The sequence below is a fragment of the Anguilla anguilla genome, chromosome 1 (genome assembly GCF_013347855.1).
Source record: "Anguilla anguilla isolate fAngAng1 chromosome 1, fAngAng1.pri, whole genome shotgun sequence".
Taxonomy (NCBI): domain Eukaryota; kingdom Metazoa; phylum Chordata; class Actinopteri; order Anguilliformes; family Anguillidae; genus Anguilla; species Anguilla anguilla.
In genome coordinates this window covers 13,871,728-13,887,513 of record NC_049201.1, presented here as the reverse complement: position 1 = coordinate 13,887,513, position 15,786 = coordinate 13,871,728, and the positions used below count along the sequence as shown (strand labels likewise).

At 48.8% G+C, this 15,786-nt stretch overlaps 1 protein-coding gene across 1 annotated transcript in view; it reads right to left on the bottom strand.

Annotated features, from left to right (window-relative positions):
• Positions 1–1,328: 1,328 nt before the first annotated feature.
• Positions 1,329–15,786, bottom strand: part of tdrd9 (tudor domain containing 9) — a 28,394-nt gene continuing 13,936 nt past the window's right edge. The window contains exons 6-35 of the mRNA XM_035394814.1: positions 15,372–15,452; positions 14,183–14,347; positions 13,599–13,702; positions 12,557–12,679; positions 11,628–11,712; positions 11,463–11,520; positions 11,190–11,294; positions 10,857–10,954; positions 10,565–10,696; positions 9,832–9,997; positions 9,474–9,537; positions 9,210–9,273; positions 8,274–8,318; positions 8,063–8,116; positions 7,464–7,580; positions 7,128–7,235; positions 6,789–6,889; positions 6,383–6,556; positions 5,810–5,921; positions 5,467–5,679; positions 5,274–5,363; positions 4,696–4,953; positions 4,243–4,410; positions 3,828–3,898; positions 3,590–3,699; positions 3,318–3,414; positions 3,025–3,163; positions 2,598–2,716; positions 2,291–2,363; positions 1,329–1,736 (exon numbers count right to left, since the gene is read on the bottom strand). Of these exons, the coding sequence (XP_035250705.1) occupies positions 1,638–1,736; positions 2,291–2,363; positions 2,598–2,716; positions 3,025–3,163; positions 3,318–3,414; positions 3,590–3,699; positions 3,828–3,898; positions 4,243–4,410; positions 4,696–4,953; positions 5,274–5,363; positions 5,467–5,679; positions 5,810–5,921; positions 6,383–6,556; positions 6,789–6,889; positions 7,128–7,235; positions 7,464–7,580; positions 8,063–8,116; positions 8,274–8,318; positions 9,210–9,273; positions 9,474–9,537; positions 9,832–9,997; positions 10,565–10,696; positions 10,857–10,954; positions 11,190–11,294; positions 11,463–11,520; positions 11,628–11,712; positions 12,557–12,679; positions 13,599–13,702; positions 14,183–14,347; positions 15,372–15,452 (3,393 nt within the window). The 3' untranslated portion in view covers positions 1,329–1,637. The remainder of the gene's footprint in view (positions 1,737–2,290; positions 2,364–2,597; positions 2,717–3,024; positions 3,164–3,317; positions 3,415–3,589; positions 3,700–3,827; positions 3,899–4,242; positions 4,411–4,695; positions 4,954–5,273; positions 5,364–5,466; positions 5,680–5,809; positions 5,922–6,382; positions 6,557–6,788; positions 6,890–7,127; positions 7,236–7,463; positions 7,581–8,062; positions 8,117–8,273; positions 8,319–9,209; positions 9,274–9,473; positions 9,538–9,831; positions 9,998–10,564; positions 10,697–10,856; positions 10,955–11,189; positions 11,295–11,462; positions 11,521–11,627; positions 11,713–12,556; positions 12,680–13,598; positions 13,703–14,182; positions 14,348–15,371; positions 15,453–15,786) is intronic.

The following is a 15,786-nucleotide window of genomic DNA, read 5'->3' as shown; positions in this document are numbered from 1 at the left end:
TGCCCCACCCATTTTTATTTTATTCCCATCAATGGAAGTGAATGAAACTGTAAATAGGGCTTGCTAGACCGCTACACAGTATCCACCAGTCTCCAAGCCGTCAGCAGAGATATGCATCATGGGAAATGCAGGCAGTCTGCAGTGAATGGTCTTGAGTGCCCTCTTCTCAAATTTCAAGCTTTCTGAAAGGTGTTAAATGTTAAGTAAGGATGTGCAATGCTGGGCAGTCTCAGGACACTGGGAATGACAGTCTATTTATAGTCACAGCAATGTCCTCTGGGGTAGGAATCCTTGGTCATCAGTGTCAACAATACTTTAGGGGACTTGGCGTCAGCCTGAAGATGGGTTTACCCCCGTCATGGATCACTGTCAGTTGCCTGCCAAATGAAATTGCACACAAACGGCATGTGACAGGTGGAAGCAATGTGTATGTCAGCTTCATTGTGCAAAGGTTAGAGCAGTCTGATTAGCAATCAATCTAGTCATTTCAGACCAGGGTTTTGTGAAATTGTTTTTATGGAGCATTATGACCGTATATTATGGCCATGAGGGTTGCTATAGCATTCTTATAGCATAAAAACCAAACCAGACTGTGTCATTGAGCAGATGTTAAGTAGTTATTTCAAGTAGGGTTGAGTGATAAACCGTGACAATAACCAAATTGTTTTAGCGCAATAACAATCATTGCCATTGATTGGTGATTGGCTGAATACTGATTAGCTTTCATATCAGCACCCAATAGATGAGAGTGTTAATGGATGCAAGTGTTGATGTTTTTTGTTCTCCACTGGAAGCATTTCAAATATGCAATAACAAAGGAAGTCAGGAAGGGGCCAATTAATTTTTCATGGTACTGTATGAAAAAAAAAGAAAGCACATACGCCATGTGGAGGTCATGATGTCTATTGTGCTGAAAACAATACTTGATTGATACTCAAACCCAGAGATGTCAAACCGACAGCACATGGGCCCAGTCCAATGTGATGCAACATCCATCTGTGTCTGTAACACACCACTTCTGCAGGCTTTTCAGTTGTCAGACGAGCATCATAGCTTCTAAAAGCCAAGAGGGCGGTCAGAAACTGAGGCAGCACTCTGATAGGAATGAGCAGCCCTGCGTTTCTAAAACACTGTACCTGACTGTGAGGGGACCCTAATCTCCAACGTGCCGGCTCAGTGCGTGGCGTGGGGCTCGCTTCGGCCTGGTGGAGGGACAGGTGGCCGGGACACGGTGTTCCCGGGAGAGAAGCCAGTGCTGCTCCGCTCTCCGCGGCACGACCGTTCCTCAGTGTGGTCACGTTCAATAATTTCAGCTTTTCGAGCCAGGTAAGAGAGAAACACACTACTGAAATGCCAGTGCTTTATTTTTGATAATCAAAACTGCCCCCTAGTGGTTATAACGTAAGCCGACGGGGGAGAGATTCATCTGAACATAACCGAGGGAGATAAATTAAGCCCCAGCTTTACAGTGGGTACTGAAAACACTGGATAACAACAGAAAAGCAGGCCTCCCTGTGAGCCTCGCAATAAATGCACAGTGCAGTAGGAACCGGAAACGGGAAACAGCAAGCCAACAGGAAACAGCAAGCGAACAGGAACAGGAAACAGCAAGGGAAGAGGAAACAGTAACACCCTGCTCACATGTTGAGCAGGGTGACGGGGTGCAGCTGGAACAGGACTCCTCTGCTGAGCCGCTCGTCTTTCTGCACCAGCTCCATCTTCTGGCTGGGATCAACCTGAGACAAGCACACACACACACCCACAAACGCACACGCACACACGCACACACAGATGGGTCAGGGAACGAGTAAAGACATGCAAACACTTAAGATTGCTGCATTGTTTCTAGATCACCCATTTTTAACCTTGAAATTAAATCCCCTGATTCCCAGGTTCATTTTAAGTCCAAACCTTATGAAAATATGGAATATTACCAAACAATGATTAAGTGTTCATTAGGGAAATGTGAACCTTTTTTGATAAGTAATTACCTCATTACACAATTTGCTGAGCATGTTTTTTTTGTAAACAAAGCATTGAGATTACATTGCAAGCATGCTTTACTGCAATTTTTGTTCCTGCTCAATTTACACTAAAGGCACTTTGACATCTATTTCACTTGGAAATGACTCAGTGGTGAGTTTTCAAACTTAATCTTCTGCAATTTAGGTTGGCTTTGTTTCATGTTTGTTTTATGCTCAATAAAAACTAGACATAATTTCACATGCAGTATAACAGTTATGTTCCGGCTGATACAAGTGAGGGTGAGACCGTTACAGCAGCCTCGTACCTGGTTCCACTTCTTGGGCTTCTCGTAGTAATGAGGAAGGACGTCCTCTCTTGGTGGTGACTTTGTGAATAACCTGGATCACAGGAGAGGAGGCAAGAGAGAAGCTATATTCAGGCAGCGGACACCTACTGGGGCAGCATTCATTGGAGGTCCAAGGGAGGCAGTCATACAGTCTTTGGCCTCAAGCCTAGACATCTTTTGATTATTTTTAAAATAATTACCTTAGTCCGTACTGATAGCTAGTATGATTTAAGATTACACACCATGTAATGACTTTCAAACAGTAAAGCTATGAAGGAGTAGGCACCTGATGATTCTGTCGCGGATGTTCTCCTGCAGTTGGTTCACCCTGTCGGGCCCCAGGTGAAGCGGCCCGTTCGGACCCTCACACGCCAGGCGGTTGATGGCCCCACGCAGAGCGTTAATCTGTCGGGACAGAAAATGGCGGGAAGGGATGTTGAGTAATGCAGCTGCTAGCTGCGTCTGAACAAGCCACAGAGGGAACGTGGCCAAGAGTGTGTGCCAGCAGTCTCTGTGGACGTCTCAGCCTTTCAAAACAGAACATAGCCAACAGCAAATGTCCAGATATTACTTCTGAATGCGTTGACATTAGGAAACGGGGCATTTAAGAGTACTACCTGAGGGCTCGTGGTTTGTTATGCTAAGATGAACAGACAGATAAATAGCGGAGGCCTCCAAGTTTTATTGTATTGTGAAAATACACAGGGCCTTACTTCAGTGATGTCTTCCACGTCGAACTTCACATCGAAGGCCAGCTCTATGTCGTGCTCGGGGAGGATGCTCTCCTGGGTGAGAGGGTTCCAGCCCAGCCCACAGAGGGCGCCGGTGAAGCAGGTCCTCTCCTCATTGGTGCTAAAGACAAACAGAGATTATGGATGTGTGAACGGATACATGAAGAAAATTAGATGAAAACTCCAGAAAATTGGTATTGGTGGAGGTGAGTGTGTCCTACATTCATGGCAAAAGGAACATTAAAGGATCCAAAAGCTGTGCGTTCCAGGCTCACCGGAGCTCCATGATGGGGGTGAAGAGCATGCAGAGGAGGGCAGGCAGGCCGTGGATGTTGGGCATGATGGTGGTCTCCTTCAGCAGGATGTGGTTGCCTGTGGCCCAAACACAAACACACAAACACACGCATTCAAACACAGTCAGTCTGATCAGCTTAACCACGTGAAACTGTATACAGCCTAATCGATAAATATCTGTAGGCATACTGTATTGTATAAAGATGTGGCTGTGGTAATGGTCTCACGCATATGTACAGGAGCAGCGGTTCACCTGAGGAACTGAGAGACACAGACCCGGCCACCAGCATCCTCAGGTGTTTGTCCTCAGGAATGTCATTTACGGCCACACAGTTGATGCTGTCCCGGTCTATAGCCACACACCTGGGGAGAGTAAAGCCTCTGTAGCGCTCAGGACAGTTTCTCCTGTGATGTCATGATGTCACAGACACATTTTCACAAGCACTAAAACGACGGAGCCAGCTTAAGGTCCCCCGGCCTGGACAGCTCACCTGTACTGTGTGACAGAACTCATGCTGTGGAAGCTGACTTTGTGAGGGCTGGCTGGGCCGTGTACTGGAACCTGTGAGGACCAAAAATTCAATAGCACGGACGCGCACACACACACACACACATACACACACACAAATACTGTGTCAAATACTTTTAAACCCCTTTAGACATATCTAAAAATCCTTCCTGCATTTTGGCTGGTAGCACATTCTATTTACAATTCTCAGGGATTTGCAGGAATGTCTAAAGTTTATTGGCATCTAAAGAATGAAGATATTCTAAGTATTTGACTCAGGTCTGAAACGTGCAGAAACAGGCGCATCACACCGCTTCATGCACCAGACTGAGCAGCGCACACAAACCCGGCCGTCTCCCAGCGGCCCGCCCGCCCCAGCAGATAAGCGCGTGCGGTACCCTGCACTTGGGCGAGGCCTGGCTCGTTTTGGAGAAGGTCTCCAGCAGGCTGTCGATCAGCTGCTTCTCCTCCGCCTTGCGGGTCTTCCAGGAGCCGCTGGTGCTGTTGGGGACGAACGTGCCCTCCTCCAGGTCCTTGTACAGGGACAGCAGCACCTCATGGTTCTGCTGCAGGACCCAGCATAGCAGTGTCAGGGCTGAGGAGACTATGCTCTACAGCAGCCATTGAACTTGGTGAAAAAGTACAACAGGTACTCTCTTTTTAGAAAAATCAGTAGTCATTCTAGTGTTGATTACATTACAAGATAGACAGCTACACAGTTTCCTTTTCTTTACAGTCACACTGTAGCACAGAATCACATACAGACAGCACAGACTCACTGATGGGTTGCCAGATTGGAGTACAATGACCCACTGACGGTGCGTCCCACCCTCCCAGCCTCGCTGTGGTACCTTAGACTCGAAGCTCTCCTCGACCTTCTGGGCGTGGCCCTCCTCCACCATGATGTCGGCCACGCTGCAGTTGATGGTGTCGGTGCTGACGAGCAGGTGGACGCGCATGACGCCGTGCAGGATGGAGAAGAGCGAGACGATGAGGGAGCGCCTGTTCACCAGCGTGATGAAGCGGTTCCGCGCCGCGCAGCTCCACTGGTCGCCCAGGACCATGGACTGGGCCGAGGGCCGGATCCCCGCGATCTGGAACTCCTGGGCCTGCCGGCGCAATCGCAAACACACGGTGGACCTGCAAAACCTGCGTCGATGCGCTTCCGGTTCAGGTGTCATTTGAAGGTATCGACCCCTTATTGGACACCAGGCTATCACACGATTGTGTACTTTGGCACGTTGTTTTGCGCATGCGTACGTACAAGTTACTGGTGGGTTAGTTAACTTGGTAGCCTCGTTTGTAGCTTTCTTCGCTATGAAGGTAGCTAACAGGGCTCTGTAGGTGGCGCTATCATCTTGCGTGTTAGCTAGGCTACACACACGGCTGCAGGAGAGACTTAGACCTGTTCCGGGGAAGTGGGGCTTACCTGGAAGCTGGGGGTCAGCAGGTCAGGGGGCAGGTCTCTCAGGCTGCTGCAGCTCACCTGTGTGGTGTTGCCATAATCTACAAAGAACACCTGACTCACAGAAAGACCAGTTATTACACCGTTCAGTCACATACCAGTTAACACACAGCTCACAGTCTAAAACCAGGTCATACACTGTTGAAACCAGGCCCACCTCCACGGTGCTGCCCCACACGTGCAGGACCTTGGCCCGGAAGTACTGGCCCGTCTCCTCGGACTCAAAGGGCGCCAGGCACAGCAGGTTGGGGTACAGGGATACGGAGACGGGCCTCAGCTCGCGAGCGTTGATCTCCGCCGTCAGCCGCCGCTGCTTCTCCAGACTGGCCTCGTCCGCCTGAAAGCCCCAGAAGTGGGCCACCTCCACCACCTGCGGGCACAGGGCCAGGGGGGGGGAGGGATGGGGCAGGACCAGCCTCAGTACCGGAGCCGTGCGCTGGGCCCGACAGGACAGGGCCCCGTCCGGCTCGTCTGGAGCAGGCTGCGGAAGCCCCGCCTACCTCTGTGATGTTGACGATGAAGACGGGATTGGAGGGCAGCTTCTCCGGGTCGACGGTGCTGCTCAGGACGCCCACGGGGTACACAGAGTGGTTCTGGAAGTCCACGTTCACCCTGAGAACCGCAGCACGGCAGGGGTCAGGGTGGGGGAGGGAGGGAAAGTGTGTGTGTGTGTGTGTAATCTTCTCGACACTTTTACTCTCAAATATTATGGGAGAAAATCTTACAAAATCTTCTAAAGGAGACTTTGTGTGATTTTATCAACTAGCATTGTGCCGCTCAGAGGTTCAGAGAGTGTTAGCATGTCTCTGTGTCAGGGCCTTATGAGGAGCTATGAGCTCAGAACAGCAGCCAGGACCCAACCTTCAAACCCAAACACCCCCACCCCCCCAGAACAGGGCTGCCTGCCACACATCAACCTGTACTTTAACAGACATAACAGCAGTACAAAGCTGGCTAATTTTCTCACAGAAGTAAAGGCCAACATTCGGCAGTCTGGTAGTACAGCGTCTCACAGTGGTGTCGTGTGTGAATGCAGAGTACAGACGGCTGTGTTTGAGCTGAACGGGGCGTACCGCGCGTATCTGAGTGGAGAAATGGTCCTGCCGCCGGCCTTGGTCTCCACCTCGTCGGTGGGGTGCACAAACAGGTCCAGCGGGAGGCGCTGGTGAGCCAGCAGCAGGGCCAGGGACACCTCGGGGAGCACGCCCGACGTCTTCGAGGAGCTCCTGTGGAACTCCACGTACGCCCTGGAGGGAATGAGGGGATGCTTGCTTTTTACTCACTCCCTCCCTCTCTCTTCCTCCATCCTCCCATCCTTTACACGACATCAAAGCGACACTGTCGCACTCCACATCAACTGAGAGAAACTCTTCTGCCGGTGGCCCCGGAGATCAAAGGTCACAGGTACGACAGGTCATCTGTGCAGGGAGCCCCGCCCCTAGATGGCCCGTGACGGACAGCTGAAGAGACCCCGCCTACCTGGAGCCGTCGAAGGAGATGGCCTTGACCTGGCCGCACTGCCGGAAGAGGGACTGCAGCTGCTTGTAGTACAGGAACCCGTAAGGAGGGATGTTCCTTACCTAAGAGAGAGGAAGAGAGCTACGCTCAAACAGGAGTGAGAGGGGGGTGTGATGCCCTGGAAACGTCCCCGATACACTGAGAGCATGAAGGCTTCACAGATTGCAGTGCCCTATTTATCTTCAATTAGGCCAAATCAAACTAAATCACTTGGCAGCCATTCCGGCTCAGGACGGTTTTTTGTTTCCCTGCAGGGGTATTCTGGGAAGAGTATTTTTCAGGCGTAAGGAAACTACATACCATGACTGTTGTTTTTGGGTCATTGCCAGACAGTTCTTTGGAGGCCAGTTCTTCATCCATCTCCCCCAGGGAGAAGTAGTTGGGGTAAAAAGCTCCAGCGATCGCGATCTGAAACAGACAAGAGGCGGTGACTAAAGATGACTGACAGAGTGCTGGAACACGCTAAAGGACTCTTCATTAATCATCCTGAGAGGTACATTTAACCACGTTCCACCTGGGATTCTGCTTTCATTTGCTTAAACTGACAAAGTCAACCGCCCTGCTCATAAATGAAAACAATAGCCTCCCTCCTCCCACTGACAGCGTGGCCCAGGGGGATTGTGGGTAGAGACTCACTTGCAGGATGAACCTCTGCTTATGGAGGCCGCTGTAGTCCATCGGGGGCGGGTTCTCACGCACGTTCATGTTGAACTGGGACACGCGCTTCTTCAGGTCCTCGAACAGCTCGGCCACCTGCGGAACCACGCCCCCTCGCGGTTTACATCACAGCTGTTCAATCGCTGTCTGAGTGCTCCGTTTAATGAACTCTCAATTAGCGTTCACACCTCCTACACATTACATGTGCCAGCTTGCATTTACAGATGCAAGTGACATCACAGCAGAGTTACTGGAGAACAGAAATGCACTTACAAGCTGCAAGGATTAATAATCCATCCACTGGTACCTCTGGGTAATGAGGGATCTGCAATATTGCTTGTGATTTATTGTTTCTAAAAAACAGTGCAACAGTACAATCTTTGGTATGAGATCCACTCCCAGGGTACTGAAGTGTAGCAGAGCTTACACAGAGGCTCCTTCCACTTAATAAACACAAGTGTCGCTTTCCATTGTATAAAGTAATTCATCACACACATGCATCATGGGACAGGGTGACCCAGTACTGGAGGAGAGAAGGAGGCTCAGGCCCCCTCTGCCTGTGGCTGTCCGATCTTTACCTCTCTGATCCTCTTGATCTGAATGCAGTTCTCCTTTCCCCACTCCAGCTCGTCCTGGGACAGAGAGCACATTAGCCCTTTGTTGTATCAGATCACAAATGTGATTAGAATGTTCCTAACTGAACATTCTAATGCTGATGTCACAATCACTACTGGTAACTGAAAGCGACTGGGTGGTCACAGCGAAGGCCCAGTCCCAGCCCACCCTCACCTTTGGATGTCTCAGCTCTCCTTTGCTCCTCGAAGTGTACCAAGCCTGAAAAGCAGACGGCGGAAAACTGAAACATCACCTTGGACCATCCAATCGGCCAACAGGGAACAAATTCCCCCAATGTTGTCAGCGCACTCAATGACCCCAGCTGATCTCACCCTCATTCTCAACCTCTGCAATCGATCACTTCACTGGGCGATCACTTCACTGGGCTGCGATCACTTCACTGGCTACCGGTCGCTGCCAGGATCCGATTCAAAGCCCTGACCCTTGCCTACACTGCCGCCAACAGGACAGCCCCCATCTACTTGCAGGACATGACTCAATTCTATGTGCCTGCTCGACCACTCCGCTCTGCAGCAGCAGGGCGTCTTGTAACCCCTCCCACCCGCCCAAAGGGATCACAGAGCTTCTCCACCCTAGCTCCCCAGTGGTGGAACGAACTCCCCGTCCCTCTCCGAACCTCCCCCTCACTATCCATCTTCCGCCGTGGCCTGAAGACTCATCTCTTCAGACTATACCTAGAATAACCACCACCATGCTGTGTATATATATATATATATATATATATATTTAAAAAAAAAAAAAAAAAAAAAACCCCTTTTCCTTGTCACTTGTTACATGTTGCCCCATCCCTGCACTTCTTGGTAAATTGTATTTGTCCTAATACTCTAGCTTAATCTTCTGCCTAGTTTGGCTTTGCAGATGTTAGACCAGGATAGTGTTCATTGTTCTCAGCTAGAAATAGCTGTACAAAATAAGTAATTGTACCTCACTGAACCCGTGTTCAGCAGTTGTCTACGATCATGAAAATGCACTTCTTGTACGTCGCTTTGGATAAAAGCGTCTGCCAAATGAATGTAATGTCTGCAGTCTGAAAATAAAACTGCGCAAAAAAAGCCAGGCGGGGGGAGAGAGAGATGTTGAGGTGCTTACCTTAAAGGCGTTGACGAATGCGATGGAGTCGCTCGGTACGCCATTTGCGAATGACAGCTTGCTCCTACAGCAAATTCAAAGTATCATATTTATCAAGAGGATGCTTGTGCACTCAAACAGGCCTTGCGCAAAGCAGGGCTAACTGTCTCCACAGCCATCCTTATTGCCTCCATTACAGACATGTTACACTATGGAGTGAGCCAACTGACTGTGGCACATGAATAACACACACATTATGCCCTCTGATGTGACGGGCTCACTCACCGATAGCCTGCTAGCCGCTGCAGTGCTGGCATGGAGAAGAAGCTCTTCAAAGACAGAGAGGCAGCTGAGAGAGAGAGAGAGAGAGAGAGAGACGTGGTGTGTGAAACCACTGTGCCATACTCTCAAACGCAACGTGCACACAAAAAAAAACTGACATTAGGCAAACTCCCACCATCCTGACCTCACTGCAGTCAGAAAAATGTTCAGCCCACACAGAACAACCATGCACAGCTGAGCCTCTCAATTACAATCCACAGCACACTGTTCACTGTGCACGGGTGAGAAAAACAGGATTTCACAGGAGGATCTTTGTTTTTGTATTTTGCCACTAGAGGGCGATCATGCACCGCAATCTCACCGATGATGAGGCACTCCTCCAGGCAGCCGAAGACGTGCCCGAGCACGATCATCTTGCCCAGGTGCAGGTCGACGGGCAGGTGGGCCAGCACCCGGCCCAGGAAGGTCAGCTCTCCGTCGAAACGCCTCTGCTCCCGTCCGTCCTGCTTCGCTGACAGAGCGCCCAGCTGCGTGACACAGAGCACGCAGACACAGCGCGTCAGACTGAAACGCAGCCCACAGGTTGGGACACCACATTCCCCACAGTCACTCTGTTAGGTCAGCATTACCATACAATGCATACCCCGATATGGGTCACAATACAACACAAACACTGATACACTGCTAAGTTCTCAAAACCAAATCGGACATCATTAAGTACAGTGTTCTACTGTATTGTGAATAAAGGAACTTAAATGTAATTCAGCCAAGGAAAACAAGGTCTAAAGTTCAATGAGCTAACATACAATATATTATGAACATTTACAAATGATTATGAATGCTTTTGGAGTTTAAACATTTGCATTTAAAACGGCACCTCGTCGGTAATGGAAATGTGCTTATTTAATGGAATATAAGTAATACAAGTACACACCTACACTGAAGGTCAGTCTTTCATCGGTAATATACACGCTTTGTCACATGCCTATGCCTACAGCCTCAGATGGTCCCGCTGGAAACACGCCCTTCAAAAATACCATCAAACCCCCAAAAAGGTCAACGTGCCAGCGGACTGAGAGGAAGTGCCCACGCACCTCTTTGAGCTGCAGCACGGTCCTCTCGATCTCGCTGATGTTCGGGGGGGACAGGGCCATGGACAGCACAGAGCGGGGGTCCCCCATGTCCAGCAGCTTCACCTTCAGCATGATGGCGGCCAGGGGGGAGCGCTGGACACCCCACGGCAAGAACAGGGGTAAGACATTTCAGTCTGAGACTCCACATCTGTGGGCTGAACTGAGCCTCAGTAGCATTAGCACTTTTGTCACACATCTGTGCCTTCGTTGGGTCTGTGTTTTTAAGACTGAAATGCTAAACTGTGAAACCCACCAGCATTTCAGGAATAACAAAGTCTGGGATCTCGCTCCTCCAGAACTCCTTAGTCACCAGCCGGTAGCAGTAGCCCTTGGACACTCGTCCGGCACGACCTGACCAGGAAACACAGTACGCAGGAAAGTTCCGGAAAAGGACGCTGGTCCCCACACGTAATCCCAGCTGATCCCAGAGTTCACAACACAACAAACACACAGCTGTTAACACACCAATGATGCTTTCTCCCAAAGATAATAAGCAATCACACTTTAAACACAAGAAAAAGGGCACAGCAGAACAGTGATTCTGAGCTGCTAGCGTTGGCAGGTAGACCACAAAACGGGGGTCTACCTCGGCGCTGGTTACAGTTGGTCTTGGAGGCCCAGGTGAGCTGCAGGCACTGGTAATTTGTTTCTTTGTCACAGACGAGATGTCGGGCCAAACAGAAATCAATCACTGTCAAAAAAATGTTAAAAAAATAAATCAGGTTTCATACAGTAAGAAGTGGGAGCAGAATTGCAACGTGAGACGTTAGATTCTATTCTAATCAAGCAACCTTCATAAGTCAAAATGTCCATTTATTAGTGATGGATTTGCGGAGCGAAGAGGAATCGGACTGCTCACCGTACTTCACATCAGGAACAGTCACTGAGCTCTCAGCGATGTTGGTGGAGAGGATGATCTGAGCAGAGAGGATGAGTTGAACTTGTGTGAAATCGGTAGTTAATGCATGTGCTGTAGATCATGCAGACCTGGGAGAGAGCTGTGGGTGAGTCTGTGGATCTTTACCTTCCTGTATCCTGGGACAGGCACTAGAAACACCCCGTTCTGCTCTTCCAAGGTGACTGAAGAGTGCAGCGGGTACACCTGCAACCTGCAGCACACGATTATTGTTATAATGTTAAACTACAGAATGACCCAACGCACCAGTGAATAGACAAACTTGCTGCGCAATATCCATTTGGCAACTGCATATTCTGTTGGTGAATTATGCAAGTTTTTGCATATTTTTGTCTTTTCATTGCATCTGAATCTTGTATGGGAATACAAGTCCTAACTATTATTATTCAGATGCCCCTAGGCTGCAATCTTCCAGGAAGCCAAAACTGATCCCTCATTATTAGCAATTTACCATTTACCATTTAGCAACACAATAAATGCAAAAAAATGCACATACAGTATTACATTTCAGTTGTGTTCGAAAATGAGAAAATGATAAGTCTTTTTTTGCTTTTAGAACCAGGTAATGGCCACATAATGAAACAATTTTCACACAATTTCCATGTATCCTCTATTTATTAAACACAACTTGCTAAAGGATGATGGGCACAGAACTGGGAATTTAGAGAGCCACAGCACCCCTAATACAGAGCACGCAGGAAAAAAACAGCCCAACTCCCTAAACCCCACCCCACTTTCAAAAAGAGTATCTCCAGTTCTGTGCAGCCGGCCTCACGGCCCCTCAGTAACAAACGGGAGAGCAGTTCACTTTACGACCGCCAAAATAAAACGGGCTGACAAGAGAGCAAACAGTAAAAATATGACTATAAAACAGTGACTGAACCCTCTATACTGTCCCCAGGAGCGAAATCTCTCTCGATTAGAGCCAAACACGCTCCCGTATAACAGCACCAGTGTGGAGGGGTGGCTGAGGAGTTGCCTGAAGGAGGCCCACCCCGCCCCGCCCCCCCCCCCGCCCCCGGGCCGCTGGGACCCACCTCTTGCGGACCAGCTTGGCCAGGGCGTCCTGTATGTAGTGGATCTCCGCCAGGCCGGGCAGGAACACCAGCACGCTCCCGCGGTCGGGCAGACCTGAGCAGCCTTCCTTCTCCGTCCTGGTGCTGTGCAGAAACACAAACGTGCGTGATTATCTCCGTGCTAATGGCAGTGAGTAGACACATCACATCAGTGCATATCTCTGTTTTAGTGGCGGTGATTACACACAGCGATTACCCCCGGGTTAGCAACAGTGAGCAGACATGTGGTGCTGCAGTAGTTCAGTAGGACAGGGATGTATCCCAGCTCACTGTGGTACAGAGGGGTTTGAAGAATGACCTGTACTGCAGGTCTCTCTGGGGGCTCCTCTAGCTTAAGCACTTAAGCGCAGTGATGCCCCACAAACGGGATTAAACCTTGACTGTGCCGGTGCCACCAGGCGGTCTCTAAGGGCATCACACAAAGAGCCTCAGGGTCACCCAGAGAGGGAGGGGCTTCACCCAGCCGGGAATCACCCACCTTCCCCGCTAGCACAAAACGTTCTCACAGTGTTGCCGCAATGTACTGTCAATGATACAACATTCACAAAACACTCCAGTACATCGTGAGAACATTTTGTGTTAGCTGGGTTGCCATTTGAGAGCAGAAGCGCACAGTGGAAAAACATGCCTTTCAGTGGAAACGCGTGCTAATGCCCGCAGTGTCCTTTTCCAAACAGACAGAGGACACTGTTGTGATGGGCAGGCCTACAATTGCAACTGAGCGATAAAGAAAACCAGAGCTAAACTGCACAGTACAGTGTGGCATTGAAGAGCAGAGGAGAGAATATATAGTGGATTCCTGAAGGAACTGGGGAGATGTGTGTATGATTTATGATGTATATTATGGTTTATGATGAATATTATGGCTTATGATTAACCATGAGATATGCATTATGTATTCTGGTTTATGATATGCATTATGCTTTATGACATATATTATGGTTTATAAGGTGTATTATGGTTTATGTGGATGAGGATTTATGCACGTTCGTCTCCAGCGTACCTCTGATCTTTGGCCTCCAGCTCATCAAAGCTCTGGATGAGGCTGACGGCCACGTTGTACATCTCCGGGGTGATGTAGGGGTCGTCAGCGTGAGGGGCTTCCACCTGACGCAAACGCACACGCGCATGTATGCACACATGCACGGACAAATGCACACGTTTCGTCTGATCAGCTTAACCAAAGGGACTTTCGCAGTCACAATCAAAACCTCAGTAATTAGTCTTGGACCCATCAAGTCAAGTGTCCCAGTATGTAAGCAAACGTACCGACCACCAGATACTGCTGTAATACACTCCAGCCACAAAGCCAGGATACAGAGCGTGCACACAGTCCTCTCTAAAAGTGACCGGTCACAAATGGAATAAAACCATCATAAAACTCCCAGTTATTCACTTTATAAAAGCTTTACTGAAAAGAAAAAAGGAAGAGGCCAAATGTCCGTAAGGAGGTAATAAAAAGCATGCATGCTTTCAAACTATTTTTTCCGAGTAACTGATTCTCTTCAGCTTTAGGCAGCAGCTCTCATCAGGTGACCACTGCCCCCCCCCCCCCCCAAAACCCCACCCCTACGAGCTGCCACTCACCCGGTATGGCAGCTGGCTCTGAATGTCGTCCAGGTAGAACTCCTCCACGGTGTACGGCGCTCCCTCCACCTCAAACACGTAGGCCGGGTTCATCTGGTTGCGGATGGGCGTGCCAAAGTATCTGGCGAACTCCTTGCAGTTGATGGTGGCGGACATGAGGATGACCTGGGGGAGGAGAGGGGGCGGAGCTGAGAGGGTGTGCCTCTATCACAGGGGACAGACCACATTTTCGACCGTGGGCGTTTAATTCCAGAACAAGACCTCATAGTTCAAGTTCATAAATCCACCACGAGCAAGGCAAGAGACGAAACAAAATATCTACCGGATAAACTGGCTGAAAATAACCAAGATAAACCTCAAATCAACATGTTTACTCCCATACCAAACTGCTGAGACATTTACAAAAAACAGAATTGTAGATACTGAAGGGAAGTCAATTTGTTACACAGAGTTTCAATGGGAGCTAAAGATGCTAACAAAATAGCCCTAGGTCCTAGCAATGTGAGCCAGCAACAACAGACACAAGCGATATAATGACAAGGGCATCTCCCTAGTCAGGAGAAGTGAGACAACATGCATTTCACAGACTCAATCAGTTATTCATTATAACCTATTTTTTTCCAAGCAAGTTAAAATTCACACCAAGCACCTGTCACTTGCTCAGTGAAAACTTTTGTACAGCTACTCAGAGCATCATAAAACTTGCTTACTTTATATCATATCATCTAACATGCTAGCATATCTCTTTTGGAGGTCTGGTTTGACACACAAATGTATGGGGACAGAGACTAGAGGCAAGATAGATACCGACCATAATAACCATATAACCATAGCCATAGATTATCAACCATCTTGAAAATTGGCATATGGTCAGATGTAGACTAGTTAAAGGTGAACATAATCAAACATAGAGCACTAAGGCCGGAGCGCATAGTTGGACAATGAAATTGTACATAATGTATAAGAAATAAAAGGTATTAACAAATCCATGATTTAATAACTGTGAAGTTAACAAGGAAGTAGAGCATTGTTCAGAAATCCCATGATACTGAAACTTTTGAAAACTCACACGATTTCAGTGAAAAAGATGAACCACCATGAGTGCCTCATGAAACACACAGGTGCCTAAAGATGCCATTCAGGGTGATCTTAGTGACTGGAGCATGATGAGCACATGTAACAAACCCACCTTCACATAGCGAGAGTTTGTGTGGAGCAGCTTCCGCACCACCAGGAGCAAGAAGTCCAGGTCCTCTGTTCTCTCATGGACCTGAAACACACACACACACACACACACACACACACACACACACACACACATACACACAATGTATGCATACATGGCATGCGTGGCCATAATCGAATACGTGAATCGAAGGCCCCTATTTAACATGCAGAGGGTCTCAGTGAGAGGAATGCTGGCCTAGTAGTTAAGCCAGGCTGTGTGCAAGATGATTTCTGGAGCAAACTTGGCAGGTCCTGACCAATATACATAAATACATAAACATAGCCTGGTGGGGGCGGTGGTAAAAAATAAAAAAAACTCTCACCCCAAGATAAGTCACTAGATCCCACTTCCATGACAAATGAAATTCACCTGCTTT